The following is a 16251-nucleotide window of genomic DNA, read 5'->3' as shown; positions in this document are numbered from 1 at the left end:
ACATTGAAGGGATTACTTTGAAACCCTTGTCATAATAAAGGGACTATAATGAAACTTATTAAACAACAATGGGACTACATAGTAAATATATTAAGATAATGATACCTAACACAAAACATTTGGTCAACATCAGGTAGCAACTCCTCAAGTGTTCGCACCAAACCCTGCAATACAGTTAAAACAGATGAATATTTAATCATGTGAGAAATCATTAAAATAGATTTTAATATCATTAAAACAGATGAAGATATTAACCTTTTGTTCATCACTTATGATGGTGTAAGTGTTGTATAATCTGACTCCTTCCAAATCAACTTTCAATAATTCCAAAAACCAGCTTATTCCAAATCAACTGTAACTAATTCCAAAAATCAACTCCATGAATCTTTAGTTTCACCCTCAACAACAACAAATGCAATTGGAATTATTTGATCATTTGGGTCCCTCCCAATGGAAGCTAGTATCTGTCTACCATAGTATCCCTTTAAGAAACACACATCCAAGTTGTATCCTTCATCCACAACATTTTCAAACATGGTGGGAACCTCATTCAAGTTGACTCCTTCATCCACAACATCTTCAAACATAGTGGGAATTGAGTATTCTAGTGAAAGTATATATTCCTTAATAATGTCAAGTTGTGAAAGAGGATGCGTAACATATAAATGGCATGCCACTGTCATCACTGCAATTGTTTTCATCCTCTTAGTTCCCTTGTCATCTTCCAACAGAACAATGTCATTAACATTCATTTCATCGTAATACCAAAGCTTATCTACAGCTGGATAACCTGACTCTTTTAACTTGCCTAAAATTTCAAAATAACTCCAATAATCAAGATCAATATCCCAAATTGTCTCTAACCCTTTATAACCTGACTTGGTAAAATTAGCAAACTCCTTAAAAAATTCACCAGAATGATGCACAATACATTCAAACTTCATCTCTATGACCTATTCAAGCTACATAAGATAGAAGAAGTATTAAGGAAGATGGCTAAGGATTTTTTTTTTTTTTACATTTTTAGTAACTTACAGTTGAGTATTCGTACCTTAGGGTTTCTTCTTCAAACATTATTTTACTGCGGATCGTCTTAGTTTTGTCTTCAAAGGCGCTAGGGCTTCAACTTTCGTTTCGTCCCAATTGTTTCGTCTTCAACTTCGTTTCGTCTTCAAAATGCAAATGATGTTTCTCTCATTGAAACTTTGCCCAAATACGTTTAAGCACGTTTCTTTTTATTTTCAAAATTTTAAATCAATATAAAATAAACAAATTCCATATCAAATTCTAAATGTCCAGCAAGGCAAGACTTAACGCTTTTTTGACAAAAACTAACGGAAGAGACCATTTAAGATAACAAAATGTTAGTTAAGAGACTACTTCGTAACATTTTTTAGTTAAGGAACAAGCGAAACATTAAATTAAATTAAGAGACCAAAAGATGCATTAAGTCTTATTCTTACTATACGTTACAATCTATGTTTGGAACTGAACACATCAGAATCAAAAGTAGCAAAGTCGGAAGAAACAGAGCGCAATGAAAATTTCATTATATTGTTTTGGAAAATCTTGAGACGAAACAAAATAAGTTCTTCATTCCATTCAAATCTAAGGGAAAGAAATATAGTGATAAATGATGGAATTAAATGTAATTCATACCCATCCATTGTATTCCACTCCATCCAATTTTAAATGATTCAAACAATAAAATATCGCTTCTGCTCTCTCCGTTCGATTCTATGGATCCAAACAAAATCATAGGGTTATCATATATCATGATACTATTGTATCAATTCTGTGAATCCATTAATCCAAACAAAGCCATAGGGTTATCTTATAACATGATACTATAATATGATTAAAATTTGAAGCATGAATTTATTTATAATAAAAAAAAAATAGATGGAAGGAGAAGAAGAAGATAAAAATAAAAATATCTTAATAAAACGGTATTTGTGTGGACTGAGCGAAACAGGATATCCCATTTGCATTGCTGCTGTGTTTGTTATCTGTCCTTCTTTGGCCTCTCTCTCGCTCTCGACACACACAGACACTCTCTCTCACTCTCTTCACATAACCGCAAAAACCATCTCCTCAATTTTCCGATTCCCCTTTTCCTTCAAAACCTATCATCACACTCATGGAATTCAATCTTCAATGAGATTCCTCATCTTCAAATCATGGCATCTACTACTCCTTCCATGTCAGGTACGTTTCATCACTGCTAAAACCCTCACATCCTTGATATTTTGCGTGCATGTGTTTTCGTTTTCAGTATAATGTTCAAAATTATCACTCAAATTTACGCCTGCAACTTGATTCTTCCATACGCAATCAATCGGAGCTTATTCAATTTTGAATTATTTGCTTTGTTACTTATCGGTTTTGAGTAGTTCTGTTATTGTTGAAGATGAAACGTTGGAAATGTTCGTTTATTTTTGTGTGCAGTTTCGTTGGAGTGTGTAAACGCGTGTAATTTGTGGAGAGGGGATGGAAATGGAAGACATGATTGTAGTTATCAATCGTGTGCTTGGAAATCTCCTAGGGTTCTTACTGGATTTCTTGCTACTACGGCTCGTCCTCATTACTTGTTGAATGGGCGGAATGGAAGAAGGAATGGATATAGTTTTGTAAGTTTTGCAGTTCCTTAGGCATTTCTTGTTTTGTGATGTAGCTTTCAATTTTTACTTATATAAATACAGTCTATCTGAGACGCGGAAAATTGGAGTCGGAGTTATTTTTGTAGGAAAATGTTAGTTAGTTAGTGTGCGGAAAGTTGGTGTTGGATCGTTATTGCAGTTATTTTTGTAGGAAAATGTTAGTTAGTTAGTGTTTAGGTTAGTTTTCAAGTTTCGAACCCTGAACCTCTTGGTTAGAACTTAGAACTCGCGTCGTTCAACGTACCAGCTTAGCTGTCTGTTTGGGACGGTCCTTACTGCTTTTATGTTCGTATTAAATCAAATTTGATGTTCTAATATTGCTTGAGTGTTTTATTTTGATGTTGTTGTTGTTGTTAATAACTAGGTTACTATCAATCTTGCAAATTTGCAGGCATGTGAAGCCTTTAGTATAGTAAGTTCATATTCCGATGAAACACTTGGCAATGGCATCACACATCGTGATGGATTCTCTAGATCTATCTTTTCTAGATCTGCTCCTAGACAACGGAAATTATCTTGTTCTTCGGCTTTTTCGATGGATACTGCAAGCGAGTTTTCCCCTAGAAGCTTGTGGGAGGTAGGATCCTGAACTTTATGAACCTGGCACGTGTATTGTTGATTATAGTTCTCCTAATGGGGACGTTCTTTTTGTTTGTGTCTGAGTTGTACTAAATATTATTTAATTGCAACAGGATCTTAAGCCCGTGATCTCGTATCTTCCTCCTAAAGAACTAGAGTTAGTCCATAATGCTTTTATGGTAAGCTGACTACCTTAACAAAGCAATCTTAATATACTTGTTTGGGCAAAAGAATCTCGTCGATATAGTAGAAAATTACCTTTTTGTTTTGTTTCTGTTTTATTCCTGGATGTTACAGTTGGCATTTAAAGCTCATGACGGTCAGAAAAGGCGCAGTGGTGAACCCTTCATCATTCATCCAGTTGAGGTTGCTCGAATTCTTGGAGAACTTGTGAGTTTTTAAGAATGCTACCTCTTTTGAAATATGGTTTATATAATTATACATGCATATAACAAATCAATATTTATAATGAATAAATCCAACCATTTGTCTAGGAACTTGATTGGGAGTCAATTGCTGCTGGGTTACTTCATGACACGGTTGAAGATACAGATGTTGTGACTTTTGAGAGGATAGAGGAAGAATTTGGTGCTACGGTGCGCCACATTGTGGAAGGAGAGACCAAGGTATTTTGGTAACCTTGATTTTAATGTATTAATGAAACATTATATAAAGTCAGTGGCTTTGGTACCATATTCATATGTCTGCTACATACATTGGATTCACATTACATTCTCAATCCCAACTAGGTGTCAAAGCTGGGAAAGTTGAAGTACAAGAATGAAAAAGATTCTGTTCAGGATGTGAAAGCAGAGGACCTAAGGCAAATGTTTCTGGCTATGACTGAGGAGGTGACCTCTTTTACATAAAAGTTGCTTGTCTTTTTCTTTTTTGAAAAAGTTACTTCTCTTTTCCCAGCGTATTATAGTATGAGTTAGCTTGGCAACTAATTTGTTTGTCACTGCAGGTCCGTGTTATTATCGTCAAATTAGCAGATAGGTTACATAACATGCGCACTCTATCACACATGCCTCCACATAAACAGGTAAGTTCCATTGACTTGAATAATCTACTGGTGACTCTTTATCATTCTTTTTCCACAAATAAGAAAACTAACATGGCCTTCCATTCCAATCCTTTTACTTATAAATAATACAAAGTTGTCCTTGCCAGGGCCGCTGGCCCAACGTATTTTGAAGCATAAAGTGTAATTTTATATAAGGCCCTATTAAAACTAACAACATTTTATATATGTTATAACTTTTATATATATTTAAAGTGTGACTATTATTATTTTTTTTTTGAACATAAGTGTGACTATTATTTATTAACTATAATTGATGTAATTTTTTGTTGTGTGTAAACAATCCTAGAGCTTGATCAAATTCTTTAAGTAGGCCACAATGGTTAAGTGATGTAATCAGATTATGAGTCCAACTAACTATAGCATTTTAAGTATGAATATATCGTATGAGCTGTACTTTATTGCTAAAATGCAGTGTCTCGAAGGTTAATTTTTTAGTTTGAATCAAGGCTCACTGTGTTTGATGCCATTGAGAGATATTCTTTTATTTTTGGAAATATTTTGTTCCTTATAAAAAGAGCAAACTGAGATATGTTGGATTCGATCCCGTGACCAAGGACGTAGTAACCAACACATTGTTTGCCAAATATGTGATTAGTGTGTGGGACTTTTGATATATAATCAGAGCAAGGAGGACTAAATTTATATGTCTAAATAATATAAAAATAGAGGCCTAAAACTTCGCTTGCTTTAGGCTAGGGCTGGTCGCCTGGTCCTAAGCCAGACACAAATTAAGGATTTTGATAGAAATGTTGCATATGAGCAACATCTGTTGTCACTAACCTTTAAAGTTTAAACTACAATTCATATCCATTTAGGCCACTTGCCATTAACTTCAATGTCTTGAAACTGAAAGTGAATTGCATTTCTTTTATGAAGAGCTGTCCATCTCTCTTAGTAGCCTTTATTGCTTTCTGTTAATATCACGGATTTTATAGAAAAATTGACAATGTCAAAAGTACTGAATAAGCCTTATTGGGTATTTATATCATGATGAATATAGAAGTATTGACATTTTAACATGTTATGTGTATATCAATTGTGTTGAGTTTGTGATCGGGCTTGTTTCTAAACTGGTTTTCTAACTTTAGTATGTTGTGTACAGGCTAGCATTGCGATGGAAACATTACAGGTATTTGCTCCTTTGGCAAAGTTGCTTGGGATGTATCAAATTAAGGTATGGTATAATTACATTGTTGCCAATGCTAAGAACTTGCATGCATGTTTTGTTCCTACAATGCCATAAGTCCACATAAATAGACTAGAACTCAGGATAAAAATACTTATTTTCAACATTATTATAAAATACGTGTATTTCTTGACATTGTGGAAATTCTCTTAGATCCTGCTTCTTAATGATACTTTTTTTATGATGCAGTCAGAACTAGAAAACCTATCATTTATGTACACAAATCCTGAAGATTATGCGAAGGTGAAGAGAAGAGTTGCCGATTTATTCAAAGAACATGAGAAAGATCTTTTAGAGGTAGTGCTGGTCAGCCTATATTAATTTTTTGTTAAAATAGAAAAGTAGATAAGTTATTCCTGCAATGCTACCTCCCTATATGTTCATTTATTAAACCTTTTTTTCTGGGTGATTATGCATCATTGCATTCCAGTGATTAAACTTCTTTCTTCTCCATTTCTTGATAGGCAAACAAAATATTGGTAAAGAAAATCCAAGATGATCAATTCTTAGACCTTTTGACAGTTAAAACGGAAATCCGTGCTGTGTGTAAAGAGCCTTACAGGTTAATCCATGATACTCAGTGCCACTGCAACCATTTTGTTTATCCACCTGTTCACGTTGGCTGATTTGTTCGATATATCATACATTTTACATACATATACTGTGTGCATACTTTATTTGGGAAATTTAGGTATTTCTTTCACTGACTATTAATTAAGAAATATTATTGATTATTTGCAGTGTCTACAAAGCTGTGGTCAAATCTAAAGGTTTGATCAATGAGATTAACCAAATTGCACAGGTTACCTTGATTTATACCTTGAAAAGCTTAACGTGTTATAAAGAATTTGAATAAATTGTGTTTTTTTATTGAGTCATCAACTGTTTGATGTATCCAGCTTCGTGTCATTATTAAACCAAAGTCGTGCATTGGGGTTGGGCCATTATGCAGTCCACAGCTGGTAACCATTTACTCATTAACAAATGATTTTTCTCCACTTGCTCTACCTTTTACTTGGTATATCAAAGGCCTTTCTCTCATTTTCATGTTTTCTGCAGATTTGCTATCATGTTCTGGGGTTGATCCATGGAATATGGACCCCAAATCCTAGATCTGTAAGTATGTTGTTTTTTATTCTATTTAGAATACATAACATTAGTTAAGAGTAACATGTTTTCATTGATTGGTGAGAGATTTTTGGTTTAGTAAGAAATATTCGATTTACTTTTTGTAGATGAAAGATTATATTGCAACCCCTAAACCGAATGGGTACAAGAGTCTTCATAGCACTGTGATTCCGTTTTTGTATGAGAGTATGTTCAGGCTTGAAATCCAGGTAGTCTTTATTTGGTTATTTCAAAATTTTATTTTTGCATGTTCCATTTTCTTTAAGGAAATTTCCCTACTGCCCTATCTAATGAGTTTAGCCACTTCAATTTATCATTTATTTTTGTAGATTAGAACAGAAGAAATGGATTTGATAGCTGAGAGGGGCATTGCAGCTCATTATAGTGGGAGAGAATTTGTTACTGGACTGGTTGGAAGTGCAGTGCCCAGCAGTAAAAGCTCAAGGGGGAAGACAGTGTGTCTTAGCAATGCCAACATTGCACTCAGAGTATGCTATCTATCCCTGATTGATTATGATAGAAATCATGTTTTGAAGAGAGAGCTTAGTATAACTATTACTCAATTTTAATGCTAGTACGCTGTTGGTCTTGGCTTTGCTCCAAAAATTAAGATCTCAGTACTTATTTCTTGAGCCTTTTCTACAGATTGGCTGGCTCAATGCTATTAGGGAGTGGCAAGAAGAGTTTGTTGGCAACATGAGTTCTAGGGAATTTGTGGACACTGTTACAAGAGATCTTTTGGGCAGTCGAGTCTTTGTATTTACACCCAGGGGAGAGGTAATGTGAACTATATCGTATACTATGCGACAGCATTTCTTCATCCAATTTGCTAAAGATAATTAAGAATCCTGAATCAGAAATTAAACCATCTGCAGTTTCGTGATATTTCCTTTTTTCACCATATTTTTATGTAGATTAGGAATCTTCCTCAAGGTGCTACTGTAATTGATTATGCTTATATGATACACACTGAAATTGGCAACAAGATGGTAGCTGCAAAGGTATCACCATTTTCATACTGATGGAATTTAGTGTCGGTCAGTAAAAGACATACAAAGCAAAAGCATTTTTATTATTGTATTATTGAGACGTTTGGTTTAATGCAGGTCAACGGCAACCTTGTTTCTCCTGCACGCGTGCTTGCTAATGCTGAAGTTGTAGAGATAATCACATATAATGTCAGTATTGTTAAACTCGCCCCATATATTTGCTATTTGGATTGATGGATCTAATGCAACTGGAAAGTGATTAAATTTTGAAAATATAAAAATAGAACGGTTTTTCTAAAATGTGCAACCTTGCACATGTACAGATTATTACGTGCCCACCTTTTCACATGTTAATTACTAATTTTCCTATTGATTTTATAGATTAACATCTCTGTAATCTTTCTCTTACCATGAAATTAAATAAAAAGGTAATTTAAAAGGAGAAAAAGTGGGTAATTGGGGATCCTTATTATTTATCATGTTAAAAAACCCAGAACACAAATCTAATTTGCAAGCTGCGATGTTAATCAAGTTATATGATTGCCTACGGTTATTAAGTTTCAGATTTATTATCAAATCACGAGCTGTCAAATATTTTGGGTATTAAAATCTCTATATTCACGAACATTCTATTTTAGAATACGAGTCTTAGCATATCATCATGATAAATTTGTAATATCTTAGTGTATCATTAGAATATATTATGGAACCAGTTATCCATATCATTATGGAAGCAATCTTCGAGATTTATTTCATTTTCATTGTGTTTATTTTCTTTAGAATATATTATGGAATCAGTTATCCATATCTTTTTTGTATGGACATTGTGTTAATGGCTTAGGTTTGATAAGCAATATTATGCTAGTATAAGGAAATTATTCCAGCTTTCTTATTTACATAAATTTTCATAAATGATCTTTGAGTTAGTCAAAATATCATGTATAAGCAGTGGTTGCAACTATCCACCTTTCACTTCATTGGAGCTCATAACTTTGTTACCAGGCACTTTCCAGCAAATCAGCTTTTCAAAGGCATAAGCAGTGGTTGCAACATGCTAAAACACGGAGTGCGAGACATAAAATAATGAAAGTAGGTCATATGAGAAATTTTGAGCATGATTCGCAAACTCCTACAAATTTGATGCTATATCTATAGTTTAATCATTTTATACTTTTTTTTGTAGTTTCTGAAGGAACAAGCTGCACTTTCCGCGGCTGATATCACTACAGAAGCAGTTAATGAATTTCTAAGTGATTCTGACAGAGATAGAGAATCTGAAAAACTGCCAAATGGTTCCGGTGGTTCTAAAGATAAGAGCGGGAAAACATTATTGAACGGTGTGGAAATATCAACTTCAGAAAGAAGTGAGACTGTCCTCCAGAGTAAGAATGGAAGTGCATGGACCCCTAAGCTCAATGGAAAACAAAATAAGCATGTGCATCATTTAAATTTGAATGGCAAAGGGGACATGATGCTGCAGGGAAACCATGTTGCCAATATGATTCAAGTAAACAATCCAAAATACAAAGAAGTCCTGCCGGGCTTAGAAAGATGGAAAGCTCATAAAATTGCCTCGTGGCACAATATAGAAGGACACTCCATCCAATGGTTATCTATAGTATGCATAGATCGAAGAGGTAAGCTTCCTGATCTTCCATGCCAGTAAAATGGATGTTATGCACATTGTGGCCAATGAACTTTTCGATAACTGCATTTTTTCAACTTCAATAATAATAAAAGTAAAATGATATCATTGGAGTATATCCACTTCGTAAGAGCATGACATAATGACAGGATGGTGAAATGAATGTCTATACACATTGCTTCTTTAACTGTTACTATTCCATCTAGTAAGCAATACATTAATTCACTATCTTGGTTTTAAACTTGTAAACCATTATTTTAGGCATGATGGGGGAGGTCAGTACAGCATTGGCCACAGCAGACATAACCATATGTTCTTGTGTGGTGAGTGGTTAAACCAAGTCCCCATAAGTTATATTATACTCAAATATAGGATGTTGTCTTTGACATCTTACAAGTACTTATTTATTATGGCTTATCAATGACCAGGCTGAGATTGATCGAGGAAGGGGAATGGCTGTTATGCTATTTCATATAGAAGGAAATTTAGAAAATTTGGTACTGTATCATCTCTAACCCTGGTTTTGCTTGATTCTTAATTTGTGATCATTGTTTCATTGAATTTAAGTATTCATGGTCAACTTACAGAGCATTCTGTTCCTCAGGTGAATGCTTGCTCTAGAGTAGATCAAATACTGGGTGTTTTGGGATGGTCTACTGGCTGCAGCTGGCCAAGCTTGATGGAAAACCATGGCGTTCTCGAATGCTAGATGAATGATCAGATCTTGAACTAAGTTTTGTCCGCAGAAGCGCAGACATTTATATGTCTAAATTTTGGTTTACAGTTCTCATATATTTGTTCCAATTCACTAACCCAATAAACAGGCAGCGTCCAGCCAATTGAGCCAAAGTCTCAGAAACTCGAAACTGAAGGCATTGTTGTATATAGACAAGAGTGATAGGATAAAAGAGTATACACTGTAAAGTACTTGTGCAGCATTTACACAAGGAGCTTGCTAGGATATCTTTACTTTAATTCCATTCCTACCAAACGTGTGATTAAGTGCTCGGTATGATGGCATTCTTTATATAGGATAGGGTCAGCAGGCGAGCATTCTGAATTCTTTCTTTTCTTTTTTACTTGTAAAAAGTTCCATATCTTCTTTTATATACATAATTTTACTTTATTGAAATGTGGCTTCTCAGAATATACTTTCTCGGTTTAGTAACCTAACTGATAATAGCAATGTACATTTCCAAAACTCATTTAAAATGAACAAATATATTGATCTTAACTCATAAAACACACATACATTTATATATGTTTTTCTGACATTATATATTTATATATGTTGATCCTTTTTGTTTAAAAAAAACATTGATCCTAAATTCACTTCATGGGGTTATTACAGAGTCGTCGTCATCAAGAACATAAAGAGATTGCAGTAGGCCACGAGTCAGTGCAGCTAGGAACATTAGAAATCCTAGCTTCAGCATGGGCATAACCCAGGTTGCCAATATTGATGGTTGAACTTTCTGCACCACAGGGAAACTTGCTGTTTTGTTCCACATTGCTTCTTTTGGTGCTGTCTTGTTTGAAGCATAGTAGGAACCATCATCTGCATATAAGTCACTGCAAACATTGCTTTCACAGTAGTATTTCTTGTATTCATGTTCCATCAACTCCACATTGTCATCAAGGGAAGTGGTCTCTGTTGCTTCTAAGCTATCTTCTTCCCCAGTCTCCTCCGTAGCATCATCAGAGTCCATGTCATCATCCTCATCATTTGTTTCAGTAGATGTTATTAGGCTATTTTCAGATTCATCCTTCTCTTCCTCTTGTTCACAGTCACCGGAGTTGTTAAACAACTCCGAACTTTCTTCCACAACCATATTTTCGTTTGAGGATGTTGCACTTTCTGGCTGGGAATAGTCAGAGAATGCAATTTCCTGATGGTGAAGGCAATCACTATTGGGTTCATCGTCAATTTTCTCCTCCTGAACCAAATTCAACATCCAAGTTAAAGCCAATATATATCAAAAACTCTCACAACTGCATTGAATAAATATGGACAAATCACCAGAATCAAGGGTTGCAACTCCGAGGAATCATCTGTCTTGGCACACTCATTGGATGTCAAACAGCTGCAACAACAACTGACACATGTTAACATTATATCCATAATTATTAATAAAAGATACATTTAGCAATTAACTCAGGTATGCATGTGTGATATGTTATTTATTAAATAATTATTATGTCATACGATGTGACATCCTCTCCAAATTGGTTTGTTGAATATTGAAGAGAAGCTTTATCATCATCATCCAATAAATATTGTTCTTGGTGGTGAGGATGAATGCTTTTTTTCTTATGTTTTTTGGTTCCAAAAGAAGTCACAGCCATGAAACCTGCAATGGCCAAGGCTCCACCAAACACAAGAAGTCCAGTAATTCCATCTTCACCACCAATAGTTAAGCTTCTTCTTCCTAAAGAAGTGTTTGTTTCTCTCTTTCCATCTCTGTTTGTCCTTTCATCTTCCATTGTTCATAGAAAAAGCAAAACCAAGAGATGAAGCTTGTTTATTATCTTATCTTATAAATAATAAAAGGTGGTAGATCAAGATGGTGCATGCAGAGTGAGACAGAATCGGGCTTCTTCTTCGTTTTGTTCGGATTCATTACTCGGTATCTGATGAGGTTTCCACACGTTGAAAATGAGTGACACGTGTTTGGATATGTCCCGTGTTTTTGTTTTTGTTAACTCACCGCAATTGTAGTTCGAGCAAAATGCTTTCAATCGATAACACCTGGCCACTACAATTTTGTTTGGTATTGAAATTGAGTGACTTAATCGTGCCAAGTATGCACTAGAGTCTAGATAGAGTAAGGGTCATGCACCATCCGTGATTACATGTTTCACGGCTCATCAACTTGGCATGCTTCCTATATCTACCAAAGGAGAATCGAGAATAATTAATATATTTGAAATGAAAAAGATTTAAAGAGCATACACAATAAATTTCCACTTTGCCTTTAAATTGATGGGGATGTTTAATTAACCATTAAACCTTAATGTTGTTGTCAGTTTTGAAATACTCTTCATCAAAATTAATCAAATTCAAATAATGTTTGAATCTTGATCAAGGGACTAACTTGATTAACACACAGAAACAACTTTCTCAATCACATTTTTTATTTATTTAATCATAATAAAATGCAAATGAATATCAATGTGATTTGTTTTTTTATGATACACTATGATTATGATTAGCCAAATATATGATATTTTGGTAATTACAATGTATACATTCATAAGTAATTCTTAGTATTCACATCTCCAACATAATCGCATCAACATATTCTTCCAAAACATTTCTTTAAATTATTCTTGTGTATTGTGTCTTTCAATGACCCATTCAAAATTTCAAATATCTCAAAATTTATGTTAAAGGCTTTTTAACATACATGACTTGAATTTGTTATAAATCGACTCATGCTCAGGGCCGACCATCCACATGCTACATCTAAATTTTGGGGTCCCAATTTTTTTTAACTACAAAAGCAAAAGACTAAACACTTGTTTTTTCAAAAAAATGTGTAAAATCATAAGTTGTTTTCAAGCATCTACCATTTTATTTTGTAAATTAGAGTAGGGCATTCATACTAATTGGAATGAAAACTTCTGAGAGGAGCGCTTTGTTTTCTTAGCGCCTTTTCTCGGCCTGATTATGCTAATCATATATGTTAAGTCTGACCTATTACAAACCATTTCATACATGATGCTTCCCACCCCACTTATATAAGGAGTACTCTCCATTTTTTTCTCATATTATTAAGGACATTGCAAAATCAAAAGCTTTGTTTGATGATTCAAATAAGTGTTAACAGTCTTATCTTCACTCATCCATAGTGAAATAAGAATAATTCACTCTTTTCCCAATTTCTCATGATATTCATTCCAAGTATCCTCTTAGCACCACTAAGACTCTTCATCTTAAATAGACCATTTAACTTCTCCTTAAGCATTTCAATCTTATTCTTGATAAAAATTGCTATCAAGATATCATCCACATATAAAAGCGGGTAAAGAATGAATTTCTCATTATTTTTTAATATGTAAACAGAATTGTCACACCAATTTCTCACAAAATCATTCTTTCAAAAAAATTAATCAAATTGATGATATCATTGTCTAGAGTTTTGTTTCAACCCCTACAAATTGGTGATTATGACCCATACAATTTTTTTTCAAAAGACCTACCTTATACTTGTCCTCTACAAAACCTTTTTGGTTGTTTTGTGTAGTTTATATCTTCAAGGTTTCCATGTAAAAAAAAAGTGGTCTTCACATGCATTTTCTTTAGCTCAAGATTGTATAGATTCACAACAACCATAAGAACCCTTTTCAAACAATTCTTTACCATTGGTGAAAAAAACTCAATGTAATCCCCCACTTGAGTAAAATCATTTTCCACAGTCTTGCTTTGAACCTTGACTCTTCAATTTCCACAATACCTTCTTTCTTTTTTAATATCCTTTTGCATCCAACAATTAAGCTATGATTTGGAAGCTATATCGCCCGGAGAGATATTGAGTCTCTCAAGAGAAAACTCTTCTTATCTGGGAACTCTAAGCTCCATCATGTAGCCCGACTAGGGGGACACTAAATCCCATAGGTGAGGCGCTTTACTTCTCAGACGAGACTTCTATCGAGGCCTCTAGTAAGACTTGCACCAAGTTTCTAGGGCTTGATATTGGCCACACCCATTTAGGCATGATTTTGAAGTTATGTCGCCTGAGGAGATACTGAGTCCCTGAGGCGAAAAATCTTCTTATATGGGAACTCCAAGCCCCATCATGTAGCCTAGTTGGGGAGACGTCGAGTCCCTCAAGTGAGACACTTTATTTCTCAGGCGAGACTTCTATCGAGCCCTCTAGCAAGACTTACACCAAGTCTCCGGGGCTTGATGAAAGTCATACCCATTTAAGAATGAATTCAAAGCTATGTCGCCTGAGGAGATACTATGTTCCTCCGGAGAAAGTTCTTATGGCCGCTTTTGGGATAACTTCAGAGGGCTATATGGACCCTCCTCCGAGGCCCGTAATTACCTACGAAGGTAGCAAGGATCTTCTCGCAAAAATATGTTACATATATATATATATATATATATATATATATATATATATATATATATATGCTTCCCCGAGTGGCGGTCGAGCGCTCTGTTAGGGTTCCTTGTATGTCTATTGCCTCGAGAGGCAACAAGGATCCTTTAGTAAAGGTCTAACATAGATATTGCCACGAGGGGGCAAAAATGATCCTTCAATGAAGTTCAAACATTGATATTTCTACGAGAGGCAGTAAGGATCCTTTACTGAGGGACCAACATAGATATTGCCACGAGGGGCGACAATGATCCTTCGTGGGGGTCCATCGTAGATATTTCCACGAGGGGCGGCAAAGATCCTTCAGTGAAGATCCATCATATATATTTCCACAAGGGGCGGAAAATATCCTTCGGTGAAGGTCCAAGATAAATATTTCCATGAGGTGCAACAAGATTCCTTCAGTGGAGGTCCAACGTAAATATTTTTCAAAGAAAGAAAAACAAAAAATGGGGAAAGTCCCTGTACAATAAAGCATAAGTGTGATTGTTTATAGTTATAGAAACATAAGTCATAACGCTTATTGAAAATTTACAAATAACTTTAACTATAATAATATGGGTGGTGGGGTGCATTCCAAGTTCTGAGGAGGAGTGGTCCTTCCAGTTCCTACAACTTATATGCTCCATGAAAGATTTTCTGGTATATGTAACACTAAGTCTCCCTCTTGCATCTCTCTCAGCTCCACTTTGGAGTTGTATCTCCAGGTGGCTCAATGTTTGGTGGAAAAATCTCGGTTGTGGGCGGCTTCTCGTAACTCATTGATCAGGTCTGCCACACACTTTAGCCCTATCTTATTTGCTTCTTTGTCAAAATGGACTCATCGCCATGACGACGTCTCGATTTCTACTATAAGCATCGCGTCTGCCCCGTAAACCATGGAGAACGGGGTTTCCTTGGTGGTGTAACGCCCTGACTTTTTTTATTTATTTTTCGTAATTTAACTATGAGGTATTTGGTGATTGTGTGGTATTGTTTAGTATTTTGGTATATTTGGGATACCCCTGATGTGGGGGTAGTGGCATTAAGAGTAGAATTAAGGTGTTGGAGGTGTGTGAGCAAAAGTGTCGAATTTGGTGGTGTGGTGAGTAAGACTAATTAAAGAATATTAGTTTATGATTATTTAATACTAGGTGGATATTAATAATAATATAATAAAATAATGGAAAAGAGAAGTTTAGGGATAGAAACTGACAGATCGTGAAGGTTTGGAGAGAAGAGAAAGGAGAGTTAGGGCAAAGGGGAAAAGAAGATCACCATTGTTGAGAAACTTTTGCAATAACTCTAAGGTAAGCATGAGGTTCTAATTATCTAAGGGTTTACATGATAAGTGTGGGTAGATTATGTCTATGCTTGGTTTGTGTTTTTCTTCTCTCAATATCATGATCATGGTTGCAATTTTGGAATTGTTGAATTAATTGTGTGGATAATGCAATTGTATGTTATTGATGAATAAAATGTGTTAGAATGTTGTTGTTGATGATTGAATGGTGAATTGTCTACTATTTCTGTTCAAATTATGAATTTGATAAAATTGTTGATGGTGGATGTTGTGTTGTTGTGTGTGGGGTTTTGGGATGGCTTAAAAGTGATTTTCGTATTGATAAGCAACACGAAAGTGCTTCTGCTACAGGTGTAATCAATTACCAGGATTTGAGTAATCGGTCACAATATTGAAAAATGAGTTTCTGGGCTGTTTGCGAAGGCGTAATCGATTACGGGATGTGACGTAATCAATTACCACTTGAAAAAAGTTTTTGAACTATTTTCGAGACCGTAATCGGTTCCGGGATATGGCGTGATCGATTAATGCTGTTCTGACAAAATTTTGCAAAACTTATAAAATTTATAACTTGAGCGTCGGGTGTT

General features: G+C 35.0%; 2 protein-coding genes across 2 annotated transcripts; one reads left to right on the top strand and one right to left on the bottom strand.

Annotated features, from left to right (window-relative positions):
* The first annotated feature begins 1965 nt into the window (after positions 1-1965).
* LOC131610817 (putative GTP diphosphokinase RSH1, chloroplastic) lies at positions 1966-10421 on the top strand. Its single transcript, XM_058882867.1, has 24 exons — positions 1966-2208; positions 2449-2630; positions 3052-3237; positions 3353-3418; positions 3537-3629; positions 3734-3865; positions 3989-4090; positions 4207-4284; positions 5429-5500; positions 5702-5809; positions 5977-6074; positions 6254-6314; positions 6412-6474; positions 6572-6628; positions 6748-6849; positions 6970-7128; positions 7286-7417; positions 7555-7641; positions 7747-7818; positions 8632-8718; positions 8813-9266; positions 9536-9597; positions 9703-9771; positions 9879-10421. Exons 1-24 carry the CDS (start codon positions 2181-2183, stop codon positions 9981-9983), a joined length of 2655 nt encoding a protein of 884 aa, XP_058738850.1. The 5' UTR covers positions 1966-2180; the 3' UTR covers positions 9984-10421.
* Positions 10422-10479: 58 nt separating this feature from the next.
* Positions 10480-11785, bottom strand: LOC131610819 (uncharacterized). The gene is made up of 3 exons (XM_058882868.1): positions 11481-11785; positions 11295-11358; positions 10480-11211 (listed from the first exon to the last, which is right to left on the bottom strand). The coding sequence occupies exons 1-3, from the start codon at positions 11756-11758 to the stop codon at positions 10609-10611; spliced, it is 945 nt and encodes a 314-aa protein (XP_058738851.1). The 5' UTR covers positions 11759-11785; the 3' UTR covers positions 10480-10608.
* Positions 11786-16251: the final 4466 nt, after the last annotated feature.

The sequence above is a fragment of the Vicia villosa genome, linkage group LG6 (assembly GCF_029867415.1).
Source record: "Vicia villosa cultivar HV-30 ecotype Madison, WI linkage group LG6, Vvil1.0, whole genome shotgun sequence".
NCBI classification, from domain to species: Eukaryota; Viridiplantae; Streptophyta; class Magnoliopsida; order Fabales; family Fabaceae; genus Vicia; species Vicia villosa.
This window is presented reverse-complemented; position numbering and strand designations above follow the sequence as displayed.

Excerpts from the sequence above, each read along its gene's own strand:
- LOC131610817 (XM_058882867.1), top strand. The coding sequence starts at position 2,181 with ATGGCATCTACTACTCCTTCCATGTCAG. Across the intron at positions 5,810-5,976 it reads ATGAGAAAGATCTTTTAGAG|GCAAACAAAATATTGGTAAA; the intron begins GTAGTGCTGGTC and ends ATTTCTTGATAG. Across the intron at positions 7,418-7,554 it reads TATTTACACCCAGGGGAGAG|ATTAGGAATCTTCCTCAAGG; the intron begins GTAATGTGAACT and ends ATTTTTATGTAG.
- LOC131610819 (XM_058882868.1), bottom strand. The coding sequence starts at position 11,758 with ATGGAAGATGAAAGGACAAACAGAGATGGAAAGAGAGAAACAAACACT. Across the intron at positions 11,359-11,480 it reads TTTGGAGAGGATGTCACATC|CTGTTTGACATCCAATGAGT; the intron begins GTATGACATAAT and ends TTGTTGTTGCAG. Across the intron at positions 11,212-11,294 it reads AGTTGCAACCCTTGATTCTG|GAGGAGAAAATTGACGATGA; the intron begins GTGATTTGTCCA and ends AATTTGGTTCAG.